The sequence below is a fragment of the Dama dama genome, chromosome 11, assembly GCF_033118175.1.
Source record: "Dama dama isolate Ldn47 chromosome 11, ASM3311817v1, whole genome shotgun sequence".
Lineage (NCBI taxonomy): Eukaryota > Metazoa > Chordata > Mammalia > Artiodactyla > Cervidae > Dama > Dama dama.
The window spans coordinates 88,183,240-88,205,821 of NC_083691.1; the positions used below are offsets into that span (position 1 = coordinate 88,183,240).

At 40.6% G+C, this 22,582-nt stretch overlaps 2 protein-coding genes across 3 annotated transcripts in view; one reads left to right on the plus strand and one right to left on the minus strand.

Annotated features, from left to right (window-relative positions):
- Positions 1–3,805, plus strand: part of NLRC4 (NLR family CARD domain containing 4) — a 47,383-nt gene extending 43,578 nt beyond the window's left edge. The window contains exon 9 of the mRNA XM_061155644.1: positions 133–3,805. Within this exon, the coding sequence (XP_061011627.1) occupies positions 133–425 (293 nt within the window). The 3' untranslated portion in view covers positions 426–3,805. The remainder of the gene's footprint in view (positions 1–132) is intronic.
- A 2,986-nt stretch (positions 3,806–6,791) lies between these two features.
- The window catches only part of SLC30A6 (solute carrier family 30 member 6), a 42,458-nt gene continuing 26,667 nt past the window's right edge, over positions 6,792–22,582 (minus strand). For both annotated transcript variants that reach the window (XM_061155645.1, XM_061155646.1), the window contains 2 exons: positions 21,885–21,953; positions 6,792–7,338 (listed from right to left, as the gene is read on the minus strand). In XM_061155645.1, coding sequence (XP_061011628.1) covers positions 6,838–7,338; positions 21,885–21,953 — 570 coding nt within the window. In that variant the 3' untranslated portion in view covers positions 6,792–6,837. The remainder of the gene's footprint in view (positions 7,339–21,884; positions 21,954–22,582) is intronic.

Genomic DNA, 22,582 nt, shown 5'->3' on the forward strand with positions numbered 1-22,582 from the left:
CACTTTTCTAACTACACAGAGAATTCTAATTTCTTTCTTAAGCAAAGCCCTGGTCCAAACATAGCCATTTCTCTAAAATTTAAAACAAAAATTTTTTTTCCAGTTAATGAATTTATTTCTGTTTTTATTCAGGTGTATTTTTTGAAAAGAATCCTCTGGAAAACTTCCAGCAGTTGGATTTGGCGGGAAATTGTGTGAGCAGCGATGGATGGCTTGCCTTCATGAGTGGATTTGAGAATCTTAAGCAACTGGTGTTTTTTGACTTCAGTACGAAAGGACTCTTACCTGATGCATCATTAGTCAGGAAACTTAGCCACGTGTTATCCAAACTAACTTTTCTGCAAGAGGTTCAGCTTATTGGGTGGCAACTTGATGACTATGATGTCAGTGTTCTTAAAGGTGCTTTTAAACTAGTAATTGCTTAAATAAAGGGTACCCTAAGCCTCTGAATGCTCTGGGGACTCCATTACTTTCAGCCTGGTGATTTAAAAATCTTTGCTCAAAAGAACTGCCCCAGGTGCCCTGCAGACTTATAAGTAAGAAATGTATGCTTACTGTTGTAACTGAGATGTTTGAATTGTTTCTTAAATTGCATGATTGCAATAAAGGCCTGGCTAATGAAAAAACGAAACAAAAAACTTTGCTCATATACTTCAAGAGTCTGAAAGTAAACAGCAATCCACTATATATCTAAATATTATCCTTCTCAACAGTGTCTGACTAACTCACACCCCTTCTAAACGTTTTCTTCTTTTACTGATATCAGGACGATGTGGGGCATCATCTTCTTAGCTGGCCTCGTCCATGGAAATCAACTTTCTTAATTTCATCACTCAAATAAAAAGGAGACAGAAAAGAGGAGGATGCCAGGAAAATGAGGCCAAAGAAGAGGAGGAAGTGGAAGGGAGTTTAAATTGATGACAGGTATAAATGGGTGAATTTAACTCTAATGACCATTATATACACTACTGTGGGCAAGAATCCCTTAGAAGACATGGAGTAACCATCACAGTCAAGAGTCTGAAATGCAGTACTTGAATGCAATCTCAAAAATGACAGAATGATCTCTGTTCGTTCCCAAGGCAAACCATTCAATATTACAGTAATCCAAGTCTATGCCCCGACCAGTAATGCTGAAGCTGAAGGTAAACGGTTCTATGAAGACTTACAAGACATTCTAGAACTAATACCCAAGAAAGATGTCCTTTCCATTATAGGGGACTGGAATGCAAAAGTAGGAAGTCAAGAAACAGCTGGAGTAACAGGCAAATTTTGTCTTGGAGTACAACATGAAGCAGGGCAAAGGCTAATAGAGTTTTGTGAAGAGAATGCACTGGTCATAGCAAATACCCTCTTCCAACAACACAAGAGAAGACTCTACACATGGACATCACCAGACAGTCTATACCAAAATCAGACTGATTATATTCTTTGCAGCCAAAGATGGAGAAGCTCTATACAGTCAGCAAAAACAAGACCAGGAGCTGACTGTGGCTCAAGTCATGAATTCCTTACTGCCAAATTCAGACTTAAATTGAAAAAAGTGGGGAAAACCACTAGACCATTCAGGTATGACCTAAATCAAATCCCTTACGATTATACAGGGGGAGTGACAACTAGATTCAAGGGATTAGATCTGACAGGCAGAGTGCCTGAAGAACTATGGATGGAGGTTGGTGACACTGTACAGGAGGCAGTGATCAAGACCAAGAAAAAGAAATGCAAAAAGGCAAAATAGTTGTCTGAGGAGGCCTTACAAATAGCTGAGAAAAGAAAAGCTAAAGGCAAAGAATAGGAAAGATATACTTACTTGAATGGAGAGTTCCAAAGAATAGCCAGGAGAGATAAGCAAGCCGTCCCCTGTGAGCAATCCAAAGAAACAGAGGAAAACAATAGAATGGGAAAGACTAGAGATCTCTTCAAGAAAATCAGAGATAACATAGGAACATTTCATGAAAGATGGGATCAATAAAGGACAGAAATGGTATGGACCTAACAGAAGCAGAAGATAGTAAAAAGAGGTGGCAAGAATACACAGAAGAACTATAAAAAAAAGATCTTCATGACCCAGATAATCACGATGGTGTGATCACTTATCTAGAGCCAGACATCCTGGAATGCAAAGTCAAGTGGGCCTTAGGAAGCATCACTACAAACAAAGCTAGTGGAGGTGATGGAATTCCAGCTGAGCTATTTCAAATCCTAAGATGATGCTGGGAAAGTGCTGCACTCAATATGCCAGCAAATTTGGAAAACTCAGCATGGCCACAGGACTGGAAAAGGTCAGTTTAAAGGCCATGCCAAAGAATGCTCAAACTACTGCACAACTGTACTCATCTCACACACTAGCAAAGTGATGCTCAAAATTCTCCAAGCCAGGCTTCAACAGTATGTGAACTGTGAACTTCCAGATGTTTGAGTTGGATTTAGAAAAGGCAGAGGAAGCAGAGATCAAATTGCCAACATCCAATGGATCATCAAAAAAGTGAGAGTTCCAGAAAAACATCTACTTCTGCATTATTGGCTATGCCAAAGTCTTTGACTGTGTGGGTCACAACAAACTGTGGAAAATTCCTAAGAGATGGGAATACCAGACCACCTGACCTGCCTCCTGAGAAATCTGTATGCAGGTCAAGAAGCAATAGTTTGAACAACTAGACATGGAACATCAGACTGGTTCCAAATCAGGAAATGTACTGGTTTCAGTACGTCAAGGCTGTACATTGTCACCCTGATTATATAACTTATATGCAGAGTATATCATGAGAAATGTTGGACTGCATGAAGCACAAGCTGGAATCAAAGAGTGCCAGGAGAAATATCAATAACCTCTGATATGCAGATGACACCACACTTATGGCAGAAAGCAAAGAACTAAAGAGCCTCCTGATGAAAGTGAAAAAGTTTGCTTAAAACTCAACATGCAGAAAACTAAGATCATGTCATCAGGTCTCATCACTTCATGGCAAACAGATGGGGAAACAATGGAAACAGTGAGAGACTTTATTTTTTGTGGGTACAAAATCACTACAGATGGTGACTGCAGTCATGAAATTAAAATACGCTTGCTCCTTGGAAGAAATGTTATGACCAACCTAGACAGCATATTAAAAATCAGAGATACTACTTTGCGAACAATAGTCCGTCTAGTCAAAGCTATGGTTTTTCCAATAGTCATGAATGGATGTGAGTTGGACTACAGAGAAAGCTGAGCACTGAAGAATTGATGCTTTTGAACTGTGGAGTTGGAGAAGACTGTTGAGAGTCCCTTGAACTGCAAGGAGGTCCAACTAGTCTCTCCTAAAGGAAATCAGTCCTGAATATTCATTGGAAGGACTGATGCTGAAGTTGAAACTCCACTACTTTGGCCACTTGATGTGAAGAACTGACTCATTTGAAAAGACCCTGAAGATGAGAAAGAATGAAGGCAGGAGAAGACAGAGGATGAGATGGTTGGACGGCATCACCGACTCAATGGACATGAGTTTGAGTAAACTCCGGGAGTTGGTGATGGAGAGGGAGATCTGGCATGCTGCAGTCCATGGGGTTGCAAAGAGTCAGACTTGACTGAGTGAATGAACTGAATTGATAAATGGTTCTGGTGTCTGGTCACTTTTATCAGCTACTTGAAGGGGACTCCTGTTCATCCTTATATTCCCTTCAGTCTCAAGAATAGCAGGTCACCAAAATTTATATACTCTATATGCACATTTACTTTGTACAGTGCATGGCATGTACTATACTCCTGACAAGCATTTGCTAAATATGATACAAAGTTACCAATAAATAGCTATTGAAAGAAACAGGCCAAAATTATTTAAAAGTAGAGAGAAAAGTCCATGTATGTTCTTTATTCAAATAGTTTAATTCAAACAATGTGGAATGTAAAAGTATTTTCTTGTATAAAAAGCAGATCAGGCTCCCCGCCCCCCCCCAAAAAATCAGCAATCTTTAGTTAAGCAAAAAATTGGCAGTTTATGAGTAGCTCAATCAGATGCTTGAATGAGTAGTTAAACCAGTTGCTGATACATGTATGCAATTCCATCTGTGACTTCAGAGATTAAATAAGAAAAAATGGATCCCATTCTTTTGTACCCCGTGAAAGGTAAGAGTACCTTGTCCTAATCTTTTCCCCAACACCTCCAAAAATAATCCTTCCTCACAAAGAAAGAAGTCTAAGAAAAATCTGTTTAAGCTAAACAGATTTAACTTGAGGCAACTCTGAAATACACAAAAACCAAATCTCAGCCTGTAGTTTACCCTCTGTTCTCATGGCACCTCAAATTAATGGCTTGGGTGTTGGCGTAGGTAACACTTGGCCTGTACGTTGAGGTAGTCACTAAAAAGAAATTCTGGGTACAGTATTCTATTTCACAAATGGATATATTTTCTGCAGATTTAGTAATACAGTTTTAGAGCTGACAGTTTAAAGATCAACTACTTCATCCCCACCCTAACTTTACAGATGAGAAACCTCAGAGGAGTTAAATGACTTACCCATGGTTATAAAACTACTCACACAATGGCAGCATCAGGACTGGAATCCAAATCTCTTGCCTTCCAGCCCAGTGTTTTCCCCCATTATAATACAGTAATTTCTCAAACAAGATTAATCACACTCGATGGAACTTGCTCTTAATCACAAACCATGGGTCAAGTTTTTAACTCAAACTTCCTTCTTGGTCTAGCTTCATGTAACTCTGTGGCAAGGTTTACCAGTCGGGCTACTAAATCTAGGCTTATGCTGGCCAAGTTTCTTATTTTCATATCCAGAACCAAAGGTTGGCAAATAAGACTTCTTCATATAATAATGCCTAGAGCAATGTCACCTGCAGCAGTTGGCATTATCAAATTTCAGTAAGTAGAGCCAACCCTTTGAGAACCCATATGCAACCTCTCAAGTAGTGTAGTCGCGTATCAAAGCACCTTTGGAAGGACAACAGAACAGATGTAACCTCTGAATGAGTGTTGAGGAAACAGGAATTTAACCTTGCACAGAACTGTGTTTAGTACCCGGGCACTTTAAAAATCCCATGGAGACGGAGAAGACATGCATAGCATGGTAGCACATACCTCTTAATCATCATTCAGTACAAGGCAGTTCTTCAGATTTCACGCATGACCCAAATTCACATTTAGCTGAGATCAATGGAGAAAAAATCACCCTGTAATAGTAGACCAATAATAGGTATAGTAATAGTTGGAGGACAAAACACAAATGTCAAGGAACAGGTTGCCTTATCCCATTTACGTTTCACTTTCCCCAGCAGTCAAGGTGGTGTGGGCTCTATTTCTTCAGCAGGTCAAATGCCTGAACAGGGCTGCAAATGTCAAAGACAATGATCAACTCCTCATCAAGCAAAAGTTACTTGGGACATGGTTACTTATTATCACAGCATGACTACAATTCTATTTGACAGAGATGGCTTCTTAGGTGTTTATTACTTCACTATAAAGAAACAGGAATTTGGGAGGGTTGCTTATATTTAAAAGAGGATGAGTTGATTGAAGAAAGTTGCAAACTTAAAAAAAAACAGCCAAAACACTTCTCTAGATATTTGCTGATGGCTGGAAATGTCACAAATCTCCAGGAGTACTGGATTCTAGAAAAGCTGAATCCACTCTCAAAATCCATTTTAAAAACCTAAGTATAAAATGCATGCTAAAACGAGAAAAAAAAAAATCATAGGTAATTTGTGACTGTTGCTTGTTATACTTTTTATAAGTAATACTGGCCATGTTGGAAAGTCCTTAACATTTGCATTTGGAAAATAATTTAAAAATAAAATAATCTACATGATTCTCACACATCATTATAAAAAATGTTAAAAATTCACTATTTTCAATAAAGCAGAACAAAGTAAGTTAGAAACTGCCTACTGCAGATCTAACCAATACTACATTCTATAACCTAAGGTGCACTAGGTTTTGGCAAAATTATATAATTTAAATTCAAATTGTTCATGCAACTTTGAAAAAAGGATCAAAAGTACTATGTATGGAATTCCACATATTTTGGTAATATATGTGATACTTTGTTAATAAAATGAAAAATTGAAGTCAACCAATAAAAAGGTGACAAAAAGGATAAAAATCTACCATTATGTCAGTATTTAATTAAACGTAAAACTGAAAACTGGGATTCCTTCACTGCATATCACTTAAGGATAAGATGTTTATTTAACCAAAACAAGACATTGTGAGAATGATGGGTCACTTACAAATGTATTGAAATTTTTAATGAGAAAAACTATTAAAAAACTGATAATTAAAATTTTTTAACTGTGCCAGACAGTAAAATATGTTTCAAAATTTCTGATAAAAATGTTTGCTTTTACTTTGCATACTGCAGGAGGCCCTCAAAGAAAAATGTAGCAATTGAGTTTGGAAAATCTATAAAAGAGACTTTTACTTTTAGAATAAACATTTTTTTCCTTTCCTAAAATGTGTACTCAAGAAGCATGTTTATAAATTTCACTGAAGAAAGCATTATATTTTTAATAATGTGACAAATCTACTCCATCAAGTGGTTCTCTTATAAAGGCAAAGTTATATCACACTGCAGTCAACTACAAAACCAAAGATAGCAAAATTCAAATTTAGAGAACACGCTTTTAAAGGAAGCCTATTTAAAGTCTGTAACATTTAAAAGGTTTTCACTGCCCCAAATATGTTTTACAAAAATATAGTTTCATTGGTTTCATGAAATGTGAACAAGCCTACTACTCTCTAACATTTAGAGTAAATGGTTGAACAGTCAATGCAAAGTGGATTACTAAATAAACTGAAACTCAAGGAGTCAGTATTTCTCATAAAAATAAATTAAATTACAGTACATCATGGTCTTGGTTGTCCAATTCTATTGTTAGTTCCATATCTACTTGGGATATTTGTAAAACCAGTCCTGAATCCTTGGGTTGCTCCAATGCCTGGAACTCCAAGTCCTTGATTAAGTACGCTGCTATAAGGTGCGTGTCCATGATTAAGACCTAAACCATAAGGTCTTGTTTGCGTATTTAGAAGAATAACCGGGCTCACATTTTTTCCAGGGGTGTTAAATGAAAATTCTGGAGGTGGACTACTAGGTTTAGCTGGAGTTGATGTGACGGGGTTTGAATCATCAGTACCCTTCAGAGGCGGCATTGGGATTACGTGATGATCTGAAAAGTTTAGGACATTGGCTGCAACAGGCCCAGACAGTAAGGCAGGCCTGATCCAATCATCCTTGAAAATCTGAACAGTCAGAGTAGATACAAGCGTGTACAGCCTGTTGGTCACATGAGCAAGAACCATTTGTTCATTGGCATCTCGTCGAATTCTCACGTGAACTGATCCAGCCTAAAAGGGACAAAATCATAAGAAAAAGACTGCTTAGAATTATACTACTGAAAATTCCATTAGAAACAAACATTTTATTGATATTCCTTGAAAACTACTTTAGTAGTAATTGTTGATGCAAAGAGTTAATAACGTAATTTATGACTCTAAATAAAATATAAATTAAAATATTAAAAAAAGAAAGAAATCCATATAGGAGGAAGGCAGGTACATAGCAATAGAAGGCAGAACACAAATGAAGTATATGGAAAAATGCACTGAAAGGGCAGAGAAGATAGCTATTAATTCCAGTTGAGGAAGACTTCAAAAGAAGATGGCATCTGATCTAGGTCTGGTGATTAAATGAAATCTCAAAAGGTAGAGACAGGCATTCTAAGCTGGGGCAATAGCAGTTGAAAACATGGCATGTTTGGGCAAGAATAAGCAACATTACCATATAAAAGAAGTACAGTATTTCAGGGGGCAGAAAAGGAATGAAAGAGAAAAGACAGGAAGCAAAGGGGAGGAAAGGAGGAAGCAAATAAGGAAAGGAAGAACGTAAAGAAGAAAGAAAGTTTAGGTAATAAAGTTAAAAAGAAAGGCTAGCTGTGGGGTTCTAAAAATCATGAATAAGGAGTTTTAGTTGCAGCAATCCAACAGAAGTAAGATTATCAGAGTTCAGAAAAATTACAGTTATGGATAACTGCTAATTATTTAGGAATTTACTAAAACAGTCTAGGTTAACAATGGAGAGGCCAAGATATAGTAGGACTACAGAGGGACAAATGATTTCATGATATTCCAGGGGTTAGAAGTGGGAGACTTCGATTTTCAACTGGATATAATAATGAATGAGGGAGATGAACTTATCAAAAGACAATCTCAAGGTTTCTAGCCTAGGTTACCAGGAGGATAAAGAGCCCAGGCAGTAGAATGATGGTCAGAAGTATGTTTCCTAACTTGATAAAATGGTCATTACACATTTTGCTTTCAAAAGATAATAAAATAGTAGGTACAATAATGATCCTATTTTGATTAAAACAAACAAAACAAAAATATCAAGAATGGTATCATATGATCATCTCAATAGAAGCAGAAAAAGCATTTGACAAAATTCAACATCCATTCATGATAAAAACTCTCGACAGAGTTGGCATAGAGGGAACAGACATCAGCACAGTGAGGGCCATTCGTGACAAACAGGAGGGCTTCCCCGGCGGGTCAGCGGTAAAGAATCCACCTGCCAGCGCAGGGCAGAGGAGATGTCGGTTCAGTCCCTGGGCCTGCAAGATCCCCTGGAGAAGGAAATGGCCACCCACTCCAAAATTCTTGCCTGGGAAATTCCATGAACAGAAGAGCCTGGTGAGCTCTAGTTCTCAGGGTTGTAAAGAGTCTGACATGACTGAGTGACTGAGTATGCACACATGCATGAACATACAACTAACATATTCAATGATGAAAAGCTAAAAGCTTTTCCTCTAAGATCAGGAACAAGATGAGGATGTCCACTCTTGCCACTTATATTTAACATAGTACTGTAAGTTCTAGCCACAGCAGTCAGAGGAGAGTAAGAATAAGAGGCATCCAAAATGGAAGAGAAGTAAAAGATAAGAGAAGACATGATAATATATATAGAAAATCCTAAAGAGTACACAAAAAACTATTAGAACTAATAAATGAATTCAAAGTTTCATGATACAAAACTAATATATAGAAATCTGCTGCATTTCTATACACTAAAATGAACTATCAAAAAGAAAAATCAAGAAAATTGTATTTACAATGGAATCTAAAAGAGCAAAATATCTAGGAATTAATTTAACCAAGAAGGTAAAAGACACGTACTCTGAAACTACAAGACTGATGAAAGAAACTAAACATGATACTAATAAATGGAAAGATAGTTTGTGTTCATGGACTGGATGAATTAATATTGCTAAAATGTCCACACTACGCAAAGCACATTCAGCCATGACATTTTTCACAGAACTAGAAGAAATAATCCCATATTTTATGTGGAACCACAAAAGACCCCAAATAGCCAAAGCAATCTTGAGAAAGAAGAACAAAGGTATTATGCCCCCTGCCTTCAAACTGTTAAGTAGGTAGAATAGGAAAAAGGAGTCCAAAATAGCAGTGGCCAAAAAACAAAGAAAGGAAAAAGCCCACAAAAATAGAACAAAGGAAGGTCCAAGGACAGGAGTGAGAACCTCAGGCGAAACAAACAGCCCTCCCAGCTAGCCCAATTTACATAGGGCAGGCTCAGCAGGAAGAGAAAAAAACCTAAAAACAGGGGCCAGAATTGAGCCCCTTTCTTCTTTTGGGTCAGCCCGCCCTCACACCTCAAGGATGTGTTTTCCTTTGCTTGCCAAATAAAACTGAGCTGTAGCCAAGCTGTAACATTGGTCCGCCATTTAAACTGAGCTATAACTGAGCTGAAATACAGGTATGCTGCTTCAAATTTTTGCTGTGGCGAGACAGAACCGAGGAAATTATATACTCCTCCAACATATCTGGCTCCATGACTTGGATTTAACTCGGCTGAAACAATCTTGGCTAGGCCCCCGCAAGGCAGAGGCCAAGCACAGCAGAAGCCCAACTTGGCGAAAGCTCACGTGATGGAAGCTGAACAGGAAGAAAACCCAGCACAGTGGCAGTGACAACAAGCCTAGGGTGCTGGAGACCAGGACAGCAAAAGTAAGCTCGGCAGAAAGATCACGCAGCTTAGTCTCAGATTTCAGAAGACCTCCGGTTAAGGTAGGAGGGCTTTGCTCTGATGGCTGGAAGGACATATGGCTAACAAAATCTAAATTCCTTTACAATCTCTAATTTCTTGTTTCCCAGAACACCATGAATGGCAGTGGGTGCAACTGAGGGACTCTGGCAGGGGCTAGTCCCAGTGTGTCCCAAAGGCTCTACTATCTGCTGCACCTTAGTAGCTGTTGCCTAAGCAGGTGGGGGTTCTTCTGTCCTTAATCTTTTTTGTGCCAAAGATCAGGCCAATGAAAACTGTGAACGGAGGTCAGGTATTTACCAGATTTTCCAGCAGGTTATGAAGGGGATTCCTCGGCATGTTTTCCCCACTGCTTTTTTCTCCCGTCCTTCAGCTCCTCTCTCCATCTATGCCACTGCTTACAAAGTATTGGGCAGTTCATCATCTTTCCATTTCTGAAAGTTGTGTTTGAAACTGTTTACCTAAGATTGGGACTCAAACCCACATGGCAGGGACTCTGTGCTATGCTTAGTCACTCAGTCATATCCGACTGGGACTTCAGTTCAGTTCAGTCGCTCAGTCGTGTCCGACTCTTTGCGACCCCATGAATCACAGCATGCCAGGCCCCCCTGTCCATCACCAACTTCTGGAGCTGCCCATCGAATTGGTGATGCCATCCAGCCATCTCATCTTCTGTCATCCCCTTCTCCTCCTGCCCCCAATCCCTCCCAGCATCAGGGTCTTTTCCAATGAGTCAACCCTTCGCATGAGGTGGCCAAAGTACTGGAGTTTCAGCTTCAGCATCAGTCCTTCCAATGAATACCCAGGACTGGGACTTAAGTTCAGCCAAAACCCAGGGTGCCTGGTTTCAGGACCTAATGAAGCTCAGGCTCTTGATGTCTCATTGCAAAAAATTCAGAGAAAGACACAGCAATAGGTAAGAGGTAGATTTGTTCTGATTAGAGAGATGCACAGTCCAGAGTGTGTGATTTCTTATGCTGAAGAGGGAGGATCATTCCAACAATTGGAGAACCATCCACTCCTTGGTCTCTTGATAGTGCCTTGGAACTGTCCTGGTGCCTCTGGGTGTGTCATTAAGCTTGCAGATTGAGAATCAAGGTTTAGTTAAATTTGACTTGTCTTGGACCTATTTAATTTTAATCGGTTTATGTTATGCCCTTGGGCTACCTCATTCTTTCACATTTGTACCCTGCCCCCTTCAATCCTGTTTCTTGCTCTTTTCCTGAGCCCTGTCTGCGCCCACAATGTTGTTTCTACTACCTTCGGGAGAGACAACCAGAAAATAGCCGGCCCTCGGGAGAGAAATACTATATAATATCTAATCCCTGTAGATAGTTAGGCCTTCATCTTCCATGTTTCCTACAAAATGTGCAACAGCAGCATCTCTCAGTGAAACTGCTATGGCAGTGACAGGCACACAATGCCAGCTAGAAGTCCATCTGTTGGTGGTATCCCTTCCAGGGCAACTGGGCTTCCAAGGATAGTGTCTGCCACTTTGGGAGTTAGCCCTGCAGGCCATTTGGGCCCAAATCCTTACCACCCTTGTCCTAAAGTTACAAACATAACCCCAGATCAAATCTACACTCCACTTTTATGTAACGTCTAGTCTATTGCCTCTTATCAATTTGTTCTTAAACCACTTACTAACTCCTACAGCCAGACTCTGCCCCCTTGTAGACAACATAGCTCCACCCCACTTATTATTAAAATACTCTTAATGCCCCTAACAGGTCAAGATAATTCACTCCTTTGTCATTACTTCTTTAATTACCTAAAGTTAGTCTATGACAATGAATGTTTACCATTGGAAACACCCTAAACAGCTCTTATGGAGGACTGAGGGAAGAAATCAGGGACTTACATTCCCTCAGAGCAATAAGAGGATAAGGTTCAACAGGTTCCCAGTTTCAGGGCACAGGCTTGGATTGCTTTACATCATGATATCTATTCCTATCTGTGGTGGACAAACCAGCAGTGAGTTCAGATTACAACCCCTTAATCCTACCTAGCACTGGTCACGCTGGAGACCTTGGGGATGCCCAAGCCCAGCTAGGTGTCCCAGGAGGTTGACCTACCTCGACCTGCCTACTAGGGATTTGGTCCTTGGGAGGTTATCACGCCTCAACCTGCTTGGGGATCCACCAGTTCAGGGGTCCCAGGAGGTTGACACGTCTTGACCTGCCCAGGGACCAAATTCTCGGGAGGCCAACCTGCCTTGACCTGCCCAGGAATTCAATCTCCTGGAGTCTGTCACAATTCAGCCTGCAGGGGATCTGCACCCTGACCTGAGGACACCCAGTTCTCAGGTTGCAACAATACTGAGTAGGACAGGCTTCAGAAAGACTGTCCCCTAAGGAAGTCCACCCATAAAAATAGAAGAAGGCCTATTAGTTTTTTGTTTTTTTTTTTTCTTTTCCTCTCTGTCATCACTGTCTTTCAGATGGAAAATAACCAATTCACTTCCCAACAGATGCCCTTGAGATGCATTCTTGATAAATGGAAGCTGTTCGAATCCTCAAACTCTAAGGAGAAGTCACTTAAAATTCTTTTGTGCCACTGAGTGGCCACGGTATCATCTGGGGGATAAGGAACACTGGCCTGAGGATGGGAGTTTAAATTACAATGCCATCCTGCAGCTAGACTTACTCTGCAAAAGATAAGGGAAATGGACAGAGATCCCCTATGTCCAAATTTCCTTCTGATTAAGAGATATGAAGGAACTCTGTGTTAAGTATGGGATTGTTGTATTGCCTAAAAGTGAGCCTACCAGGCAAATGGTGTTAGGCACAGACAACCAAGAGAAGGAAGCCCCCTGTGAAGGCTCACCTCCCAAGGCTCCCAAGTTGCCTGGTGCTCCTTCCTTCTATCCAAATGTGCCCCCATATCCGGGACCATCCCCTCCACAAAAGCCAACTTGAGTATGTCCCTTAGTTGAAACTGGAAAATTCAGGCCAGTCCAGGTTCATAAGCCCTTCTCTCTCTCAGATCAAGTAAGACCTGGGAAGCTATACTGATGACCCAATAAATATATAGATATATTGGAATGTGATACATTCCAACACATTACCTTGGCCTTTGACTTGACGTGGAAGGACATCACGGTCATATTTAGTCAAACTTTATCTGACCCTAAGTATGCTAGGGTCTTAAAGGAAGCCCAAAGGTATGCTACAGGGCTTCACATGTCAAGCGATAAATACACAGTGGGGGAAACTGTGGTTCCCTCTTCAGATCCTAATTGGAATTATAATGACCCTGAGCACAACTGGGAAAGGGATCATTTTCTGATCTGTGTAAACACAGGACTAAAAGCAGCCCAGCCAAAAGTAATCAGCTATGCCCAGGGGTCAGCAATAACTCAGGAGCCCAATAAGAATCCCACTTACCAATCTGGACTTAGACTCTTACGAGGGACAGGTGATTTTAAAGGACAAATTCCTGTCCCAGTGTGCATCAGACATCAGGATAAAGTTACAACAGCTACAGCAAGAGGACCCTGCTGCCTCTTTAGATGAGATGGTCCAGACTCCAGCCACCAGACTCTAGCCCCCAATACATTTTATAACAGAGAACAACAGGAGAGGGAGGCCAAGGCCCAGGAAAGGGAGAAAAGGAAAGAGACAAGGCATGCCCAGATGCTGGCTGCCCTCCAGGGAAGTCCTATGGCAAACCCCAAATCCTTAAAGGACAAGGCACAAGGCAAATGCCTAATCTGTAGACAGGCAGGACACTGGGCCAAAGAGTGTCCAAATCTTGACAAGTCTCCTAAAATGGCTTGCTACAAATGCCATCAATCGGTACATTGGGTGGCACACTGCCCTTGAAACCCAAGAGCCTCAAGGTCAAGTGCCAAGCTTTCCCTCATGGTAGTTCAACAGGACTGAAGCAGCCCACTCCAGCCAGCCCGCCTGTCACAGATAACCATCACGGGGCTGGAGCCAAGGGTGCAACTCGATGTGGCAGATAGGTCCGAGAATTTCTTGGTTGACACAGGGGCTACCTGCTCTGTCCTGACCTCCTACTCTGGAGCCTTCTCCTCCCAAACCTGTACCATTTTGGGTGCTACAGGAAAAACAATTACAAAAAGATTCACTCGAGCACTTCTTTGTTGATGGGATAGACAAATATTTTCCCACCAGTTTCTGGTGGTCCCTGAGTGTCCTAACCCCTTACTGGGAAGAGATATACTCACTAAACTGGGGACCACCTTTGTGATGGGAAGCTTTTCAGCCCCCGAGCCCTACAGCTTCTGGTTACTACTGAGGAACCCATTACACCCTCTCCAATAGGGAGAGACCAAAAACCATGGGAGGACAAACTTAACCACCAGGTGTGGGACCAGGGGACTCCTGGATGAGCCCACCAAGCTGAACTGGTCATCACTGTCCTCCGAGATCCCACTCGGTTTCCAAACCAGAAACAACACCATCTCAGAAGAGAAGCTCAGGATGGACTATAGCCTCTAACAAATAAATTCCTTGCCTGTGGGCTATCGGTCCCCACCAATTCACCATGTAACATTCCAATCCTCCCTGTAAAGAAAAAGGATGGGACCTGGCAAACAGTTCAAGATCTCCAGATCATAAATGAAGCTATAGCCCCCCTCCATCCCACAGTACCCAATCCCAATGTAATCTTGGGAGAAATCCCACCCAGTGCCAAGTGGTTTACAGTCTTGGATCTCAAGGATGAATTCTTTTGCATACCACTGCCTAAAGAATCCCAGTATCTTTTTGCCTTTGAGTGGGAACCTCCAGGAGAAAAATACCAACAGATGACTTGGACAGTATTACCTAAGGGGTTCAGAGACAGCCCCTACCTGTTTGGGCAGGCTCTTTGCTGGGATCTCCTAAATCTGGACCTGGGACTTAATGAGAAAATACTACAATATATAGATGACCTACTAATCTGCTCTCCAGATGAGGAAAATGCCCAACAACCTGCAATTCAGGTCCTAAACTTTTTGGCAGAGAGGGGATATAAAGTCTCCTGTGCTAAGGCACAGATGATTGAGACAAAGGTCACTTACCTGGGAGTTCAGATTACACATGGGTCCAAGAGGCTGTCCTCTGATCGAGTACAAGGAATCCTCCAGCGGCCCTCCCCCACAACTCGAAAACAACTGTAAGCTTTCCTGGGGCTAACTGGGTATTGTAGAATCTGAATACCCAACTATGGTTTAATTGCCCAGCCCTTATATGAAAGCTTGAAGGAACAGGATGATTCAATCCCACTGATATGGGGAACTCCTCAAAAGAAGGCACAGACTACACTAAAACAAGCCTTAACTCAAGCACCCACCTTGAGGTTGCCAGAGCTAGAAAAAGCATTCCAACTTTATGTCCACAAAAAAGAAGAGCCTTGGAGTGTTAACTAAAAGGTTGGGACCTGAGCCCCAGCCTGTAGCTTGCTTATTCAAGAGGCTTGAACCAACTGCCCGAGGCTGGCCTCCCTGCCTTCGAAATCTTGCAGCTATTGCAGTCCTGACAGAAGATACTTTAAAACTCTCTTCTGGGGGAGAACTAACTATTTTTACCAGCCACCAAGTGAAACAACTCTTGAATGGAAAAGACCATTTATGGATGTCTGATCAAAGGATTCTCAAATATCAAGTAATGCTGATGGAAAATCCAGGCCTGACTACATCCCCTTGTGAGATTCTTAACCCAGCTACCCTCCTACCTACCCCTGAGGACTCTCTCCCTTTTCACTCTTGCCTGGAAACATTGGACCACTAGACAAAACCCTGAGAGGGATTGTCAGAAGGTCCTCTGACCAATCTTGAGGAAATTTGGTACAGTGATGGAAGCAGCTTTGTCTTGGATGGAAAAAGAAGAGCTGGATATGCAGTAGTCTCCAATTTTGAGACCACAGAAGCCAAACCTTTGCTACCAGGTACTTCAGTCCAATTAGCTGAGCTCATGGCCCTGACTCGAGCTTTAGAGCTGGGAAAAGGAAAAAGAGGAGCCATTTACACTGAGTCCAAGTATGCCTTTCTGGTGCTACACGCACATGTTGCTGTTTGGAAAGAAAGAGGCCACTTGACCACCCAAGTATCCCCTATCAAATATGGTGATAAAATCCTTAGGCTCTTGGAGGCAGTCCATCTGCCCACTGATGTTTCAGTCTCCCACTGTAAAGTACACCAAAAAAGGGAGCACAGAAGTGGCATGAGGGAACCGAGCAGCTGATCAGGCAGCAAAGAGAGCAGCGTTACAGAACCATGACCTAATAGGAGTGGCCACCTTAGTTCCACAGACTAGTTTGCCAGAAAATCTTTCATATACTGAAGGTGAGATTCTTAAAGCTAAGAGTGAGGGCTTTCAAGAAGATCATATGGGGTGGTTCCAAAAGGAAGGACTCCTTTTTCTGTCTGGGAACCTCCAATGGAAGTTGGTTAACTCCTTACATGCCACCACTCATTTAGGAGAGAAGGTCCTCCAAAGATTACTAGAAAGGTCCTTCAGAGGAATAGGCCTCCAAACAACTGTAAGGCAAATGGGTCTCCTCTTGTCCCACTGGCCAATTAAACAACCCCCAAGGAGCTTGAAGACCCCAACTGGCCCAGCCTGTCTAACAGCATAGGACCTACCCAGCAAAGGAGTGGCAGGTGGACTTCACCTAGATGCCAGTTTTTCAAGGGTATAAATACCTACTAGTCATGATAGATACAGTCGCAGGTTGGATTAAAGGCTGAGGAGGTGGTAAAAAAAAAACTGCTCCATGAAATCATTCTGAGATTTGGCCTTCCCGGGTCATTACAAAGTGACAATAGGACATCATTTACTTCTAAGGTCACCCAAGGGGTCTCTAAAACATTGGGCATTACTTATTATCTCCATTGTGCCTGGGAGCCTCAGTCTTCAAGAAAAGTAGAGAGAGCCAACCAATTCTTAAAATCAGTGATAAAGATAACCCAGGAGACCTCCCTGGGATGGAAGGAGGCTTTACCAATAGCTCTACTCTGCACCCGTATTGCCCCTAAGGGACAGGTTGGTCTTAGTCCTTATGAGATGCTATATGGGAAACCTTCTGTTTATGTCAGTGACCTCCTCCTAGATCCAGAGGCTCAAATCCTCCAGTCTTATACCATGGCCATTGGGCAATTCCAACAAGATATATGTTTTGTGGGGTGTCAACCAGGACCCAAAAGATTCTAAAGAGTCACCACTAAATGCTCCAGGGACTCAAGTCCTAATTAAAGTCTGGAAAGGTGGGTCCCCAAAGGCTCAACTCCAGCCCACATGGAAGGGCCCCTACCCTGTAATACTTTCTATCCCCACAGCAGTCAAGGTACCAGGACATGACTCCTGGATTCAACTACTCACGAGTCAAGTCATGGAAGAAAACAGAAGAGGATGCTCAATATACCTGTGAGCCCCTGGGAGATCTCAGATACCTATTCAGGACTACAAATGAGGGTCAGTCTAATAAACACCCCCAAAATCAAGTTTCTGGGGATAAGATTTCTCAAGATAGTTCTAAAGAGCCAACACAGCTTGGCAGAGGATGTACTCCAAAAAAGACAGGAGATAGATCTCCTGATCCCTCAACAAGGAGGGAATTGAGCCATCTTGAATGAGACATATTGTTTCTGGGTAAATACCTCCAGCTAAGTTAAAGAAAGTCTCACAGTCCTCAGGAAAAACACAGTCCTCAAAAAAACATCTTGTACAGGATCTCAAAGAATGAGCTAGAGAGTTCTTGGGGTGGCTCCAATCTCTCTTTGGGGGCTCCTTCTCCCGGCGAGGGGGAATTTGGAGTTGGTTAATGCTCCTACTAATCCCTGTTATCACCATATTGATGCTGCTCATGATTGCTCCATGTATTATCAATTGTCTGACCCATTTTGTCTCTGCCCAGGTCAACAAGCTACAACATGTGGTGCCAGTTCAACAAGGATATATAAAACTACACCTGAGCATGGAAAACATCACTCACCCTTAGATGGATACTGCTATAAGGACGCTGAGACTTGAGACTAGTGAGAGGGGGAGGCCCAATGCCCCTCACCATCCCAGCTCAGCAGCAAGTGGCCAAAGAGACCTTGATGCCCCTATTCCCAAAGAACTGGGCCTCCCATCTCTTGGGGCAATGTTAGGTAGCTAGAATAGGAAAAAGGAGTCCAAAATAGTGGTGGCTAAAAGACAAAGAAAGGAAAAAGCCCGCAAAAATAGAACAAGGGAAGGTCTGAGGACCAGAGTGAGAACCTCAGGTGAAACAAACAGCCCTCCTGGCTAGCCCAATTTACATAGGGCAGGTTCAGCGGGAGGAGAAAGAAGATTAAAAAAGGAGCCAAAATTGAGACCCTCTCTTCTTTTGAGTTGGCCCATCCTCCCACCTCAAGGATGTATTTTCCTTTGCTTGCCAAATAAAACTGAGCTGTAACTGAGCAGTAACACTGGTCCACTGCTTCAAATTTTTGCTGTGGTGAGACAGAACCAAGGAAATTACACATTCTCCCGACAAAACTATACTACAAAAATTATAGTAATCAAAATAGTACAGTACTGGCACAAACCAGACACACAGATCAATGGAACAGAACAAAGAACCCAGAAATAGATCCACACACATAAGGTCAATTAGTCTACAATGAAGGAGGCAGAAAATACAAAGGGGAAGAGACAGCTCCTTCAACAAGTGGTGCTGGGAAAGCTGGATAGCTACATGCAAAAGAACAAAACTAGAACATTTTCCCGTACCATGTACACGAGTAAACTTAAGAAAACACAAGCAGTAATAAGCTCCTTGACATCAGCCTTTGCAGTATTTTTTTGATCTGTCTCTTCAGGCAAGGGCCACAGAAGCAAAAATAAGCAAATGGGACCTCATCAAACTAAAAAGCTTTTGCAGTGAAGGAAACCATCAAAGGCAGCCTACTGAATGGGAGAAGATACTTGCAAACAGTATGTCTGATGAAGACACAAAAGAATTCATTCAACTCAACAACAAAACCCCCCCACCCCCAATTAAAAAATGTCCTCGGGGGACTTCCCTGTGCTCCAGTGGTTAAAACTCTATGCTTCTACTGCACTGGGTATGGGTTTGATCCCTGGTTGGGGAGCTAAGATCCTGTATGCCGTACAGCACAGCTAAGAAAAAAAAAACAACTTATATATTAGAGGACTGATTAAATAAAAAATGATATATTCATATATTGTAAAATTCTGCAGTCATTATGAATTATGCTAGGATTCTTGAAAGACAGAAGTATTGGTAGCATTTTTTGAAATGCCCCGAATATTCCCATAAAAACAGAAACTAAGATAACACATTCAAAAACCTATGGACAACACCTACCCCCCCGCCCCCAAAAAAGAGAGATAACACAACACCCTAAGAAAACCCAAATACAAACTGTAAGACCTCTAAGGTATCAGCGTCTGTGGAGGAGGGACACAATAGGGCATCTGATTGACCTAAAAACCTCACAACAGGTAACTAGCTCTTCATGGAAATCTAGGGCAGTGAATTTGAGAAAGGCAGCTGGGAACTGGAAGGTGTTTCGCACATTTCAATACCAGATAAATAAACTGGGTCTGCAATAAGATAGGAAGAACTGGAGTAGTATGACCCTGTGAGCTCTCAAAAGTAACCAAGCAAAGCTCTCTTCCAGCACAAAGCCCCACATTAAGAAGAAACAGCTGGGAAGAGAATCTAAATTGAGCAGCAGAGTAGAAACAGGCTAAAGAAGGAACCAGGAGGACCAAAAAAAAAAAACTTTCATTTCACAGACTCATCAGAAGAGGGAGCTCTAGAACCATGATTTAGACACACTACCTTAAACCACTTTTTATTTTAAAATTCAGGAAAACGAATTTCACATAAAAAGGAGCAAAAGAAAAGAACTGAATCCAAACCCCACACATAGTTATTATAAGAAAAAAGGAGAATACAGAATAGATTATAAAAGATCGGAAAGATTTACCTACAAAACTGATGAGAACTATGACTTTCTTTTTCAGATCAATTTTTGAATTGATTAAGAAGAATATAAATCAAAATTAAAAAACTAGAAATGGAGTGGCAATTAGAAATACATGAAAAAAAATTTTTTTTCAGGGAATTCCCTAGTGGTCCAGTGGTTAGGACTTGGCCCTTTCACTGCTGTGGGTGTGGGTTCGATCTCTGGTCAGGGAACCAAGATCTGGCAAGTCGTGCAGCATGCCCACTCCCCTAATTTCTGAAACAAAGATTAAGCTAGAAAAGCAATAAACATACAGGTATATTATGAAAAAAAAAAAAGATAAAAAGAGAAGTTTTAAAAATCAAAGGAAATTGAGTTAACAAGTAACTGAAAGACAATAACAAATATGAAAGAAAGGTAAAGCTCCACCATGCTTATAATAGGCATTTCCAAAGAAGAAAATCAAAGCAAGAGAAGAGAATATTAAGAACTTTAATTAAAGAAAACTTTCTTGAAAATTCTAAAGAACTGTTTTTGAAATAATATTATAGAAAGATATATTGCATCCCTGAAATAACTGACCATCAACACCAAGACACATTCTATTAAAATTACTGGACTTAAAAAAAAATACTTTAGGCATACAGGTAAAAAGATCAAGCCACATATCAAGGGGAAAAAATTAGACTATGAGTCATCAGGGCTTATCACAGTAATGCCTTATGCCAGAGGTAAGAAACTCAAGAAAATAAAATATCTGCTCAGGATGTTACATCCAGCCAAATGATTTTCAATAATGTTCACAACTGTTTTCAACATGCAAAAATTCAGGGAATATTGTTTGCAAGGGCCTTTTTCCTGAAGAATTTACTAGAGAATGAGTTTTAGATATCCAAAATAATGAGTGAGAGAGGGGAAGAGAAGGGGAAGGGAGAGATGAAGTAACCATTTTTCCACTAAAAGAGTATAAGTCTGAACTATAGACTGCAATGTAGTGATATCATTGAGCTGTTGGACCAACCCTAATCTGCCTCTAAAATCTATGTTACAAAAGTCAAATCCTATTTTTTTTTATACTGGTACTGTAGAAGAGTAATATTCAATAACAAGGAGAACTGTTTATGATATATTAAGTGAAAAGAACAAATTATAAAACAGCATGACCTCATTTTCTAAAGAGTTTAAGTATGTAAGTATTAACACCAAAAAATCAATGGCAGTTTTCTTCGCATGATAGGATTATGGTTGTTTCAATTTTTTTTTCTGGGTACTTTCTTGACATAGGAATAAAATCATGCCATAACAGAATCTCTGGTAATGAGGTCAAAAGTGGATTAGAAAAAGATGGAATTTTATGCTGAAGCAGCTATTATTATAACTCTTTAAGATATTCAGCAAAAATCTCCAAAATCAGAACTGCAATAAAAAAGAAAGTAATTGCACATTTTAGTTTTACAACATTTTCATATTTAGGAATGCCTGACTATAGATTTTTCTCTTTTGAACAGCCCAGTATTAAGATCATTTAATTTGAAAGGAAAAAAATGAAGAAAAACATCCCTTAATTAATCTCAATTAGGCTACTGAACACATCTACATATTTTACTCTATTGAAAAGAAATGGGAATCAAAGGATCTATAAAAATTTTAAAGAAACACTTTTTTCAGTTTTAAAAATTATAAACTATGTTTTAAATTATAACTAAAGTAATATATATAGTCCATGGAATTCTCCAGGCCAAAATACCAGAGTGGGTAGCCTTTCTCTTCTTCAGGGGATCTTCCCAACCCAGGGATCGAACCCATGTCTCCCACATTGCAGGCAGATTCTTTACTAGCTGAGCCATGAGGGAGCTGGTAAAGAGACTAAAAATTATAAACTATGGTTTAAAATATAACTAAAGTAATACATAGAAAGCATACCAATGAGCCAAAACCTAGGGTCCAAAAATGCTCATTTCGGACTTCCAAAACTCCATCCAAGGTAGATACCTAATCAAAAACATAGAAATAGGGTTTTTGTATTTGACATATCCAAAACAACTCAGTCAAATTATGGACTTGCTCTACACATAGGAATGACATGGTCAAACCCTGCATGAAGACACTCATTAGCCAAAAGAAGTGCCATACCATTCACTCAAGATATCATTTCTTCTTGTTCCATACTGAGCCAGGGTCTTTTTTTCTTTTCCCAGTTTCTTATCTGCACCAACCTCTCTAGAAGTAGGTCTTTACTTTCCTCACCCACACCTTGTTCAACAGTGTGTAGTTCTTTTCATTTTATTAATACAGTATGTTTATATCTAGTACTTGAGTATCAGAATTACTGTCTTCTCAATCATTTTTTTCTCTGGATTCTCTTTCAATACATTTCTGTACAACACAGGATGTTATTTGGATTTGAACCAAAAGGAAATTCCAAGGACAATGTGTAGCCCATTGGTACAGTGGCATAGACTGAGTAGCTGAGACAAGTAGTCAACTACATTGATCAAAGTGGCCTCTGTGATAGTGACAACCAATAGTTTTACTTACTCTCAACATTCAAATAATTTGATTATCTCATTCCTTCATTAGTTAACAGGTGGAATTTTATAACAATACAGAATCAAAACTTA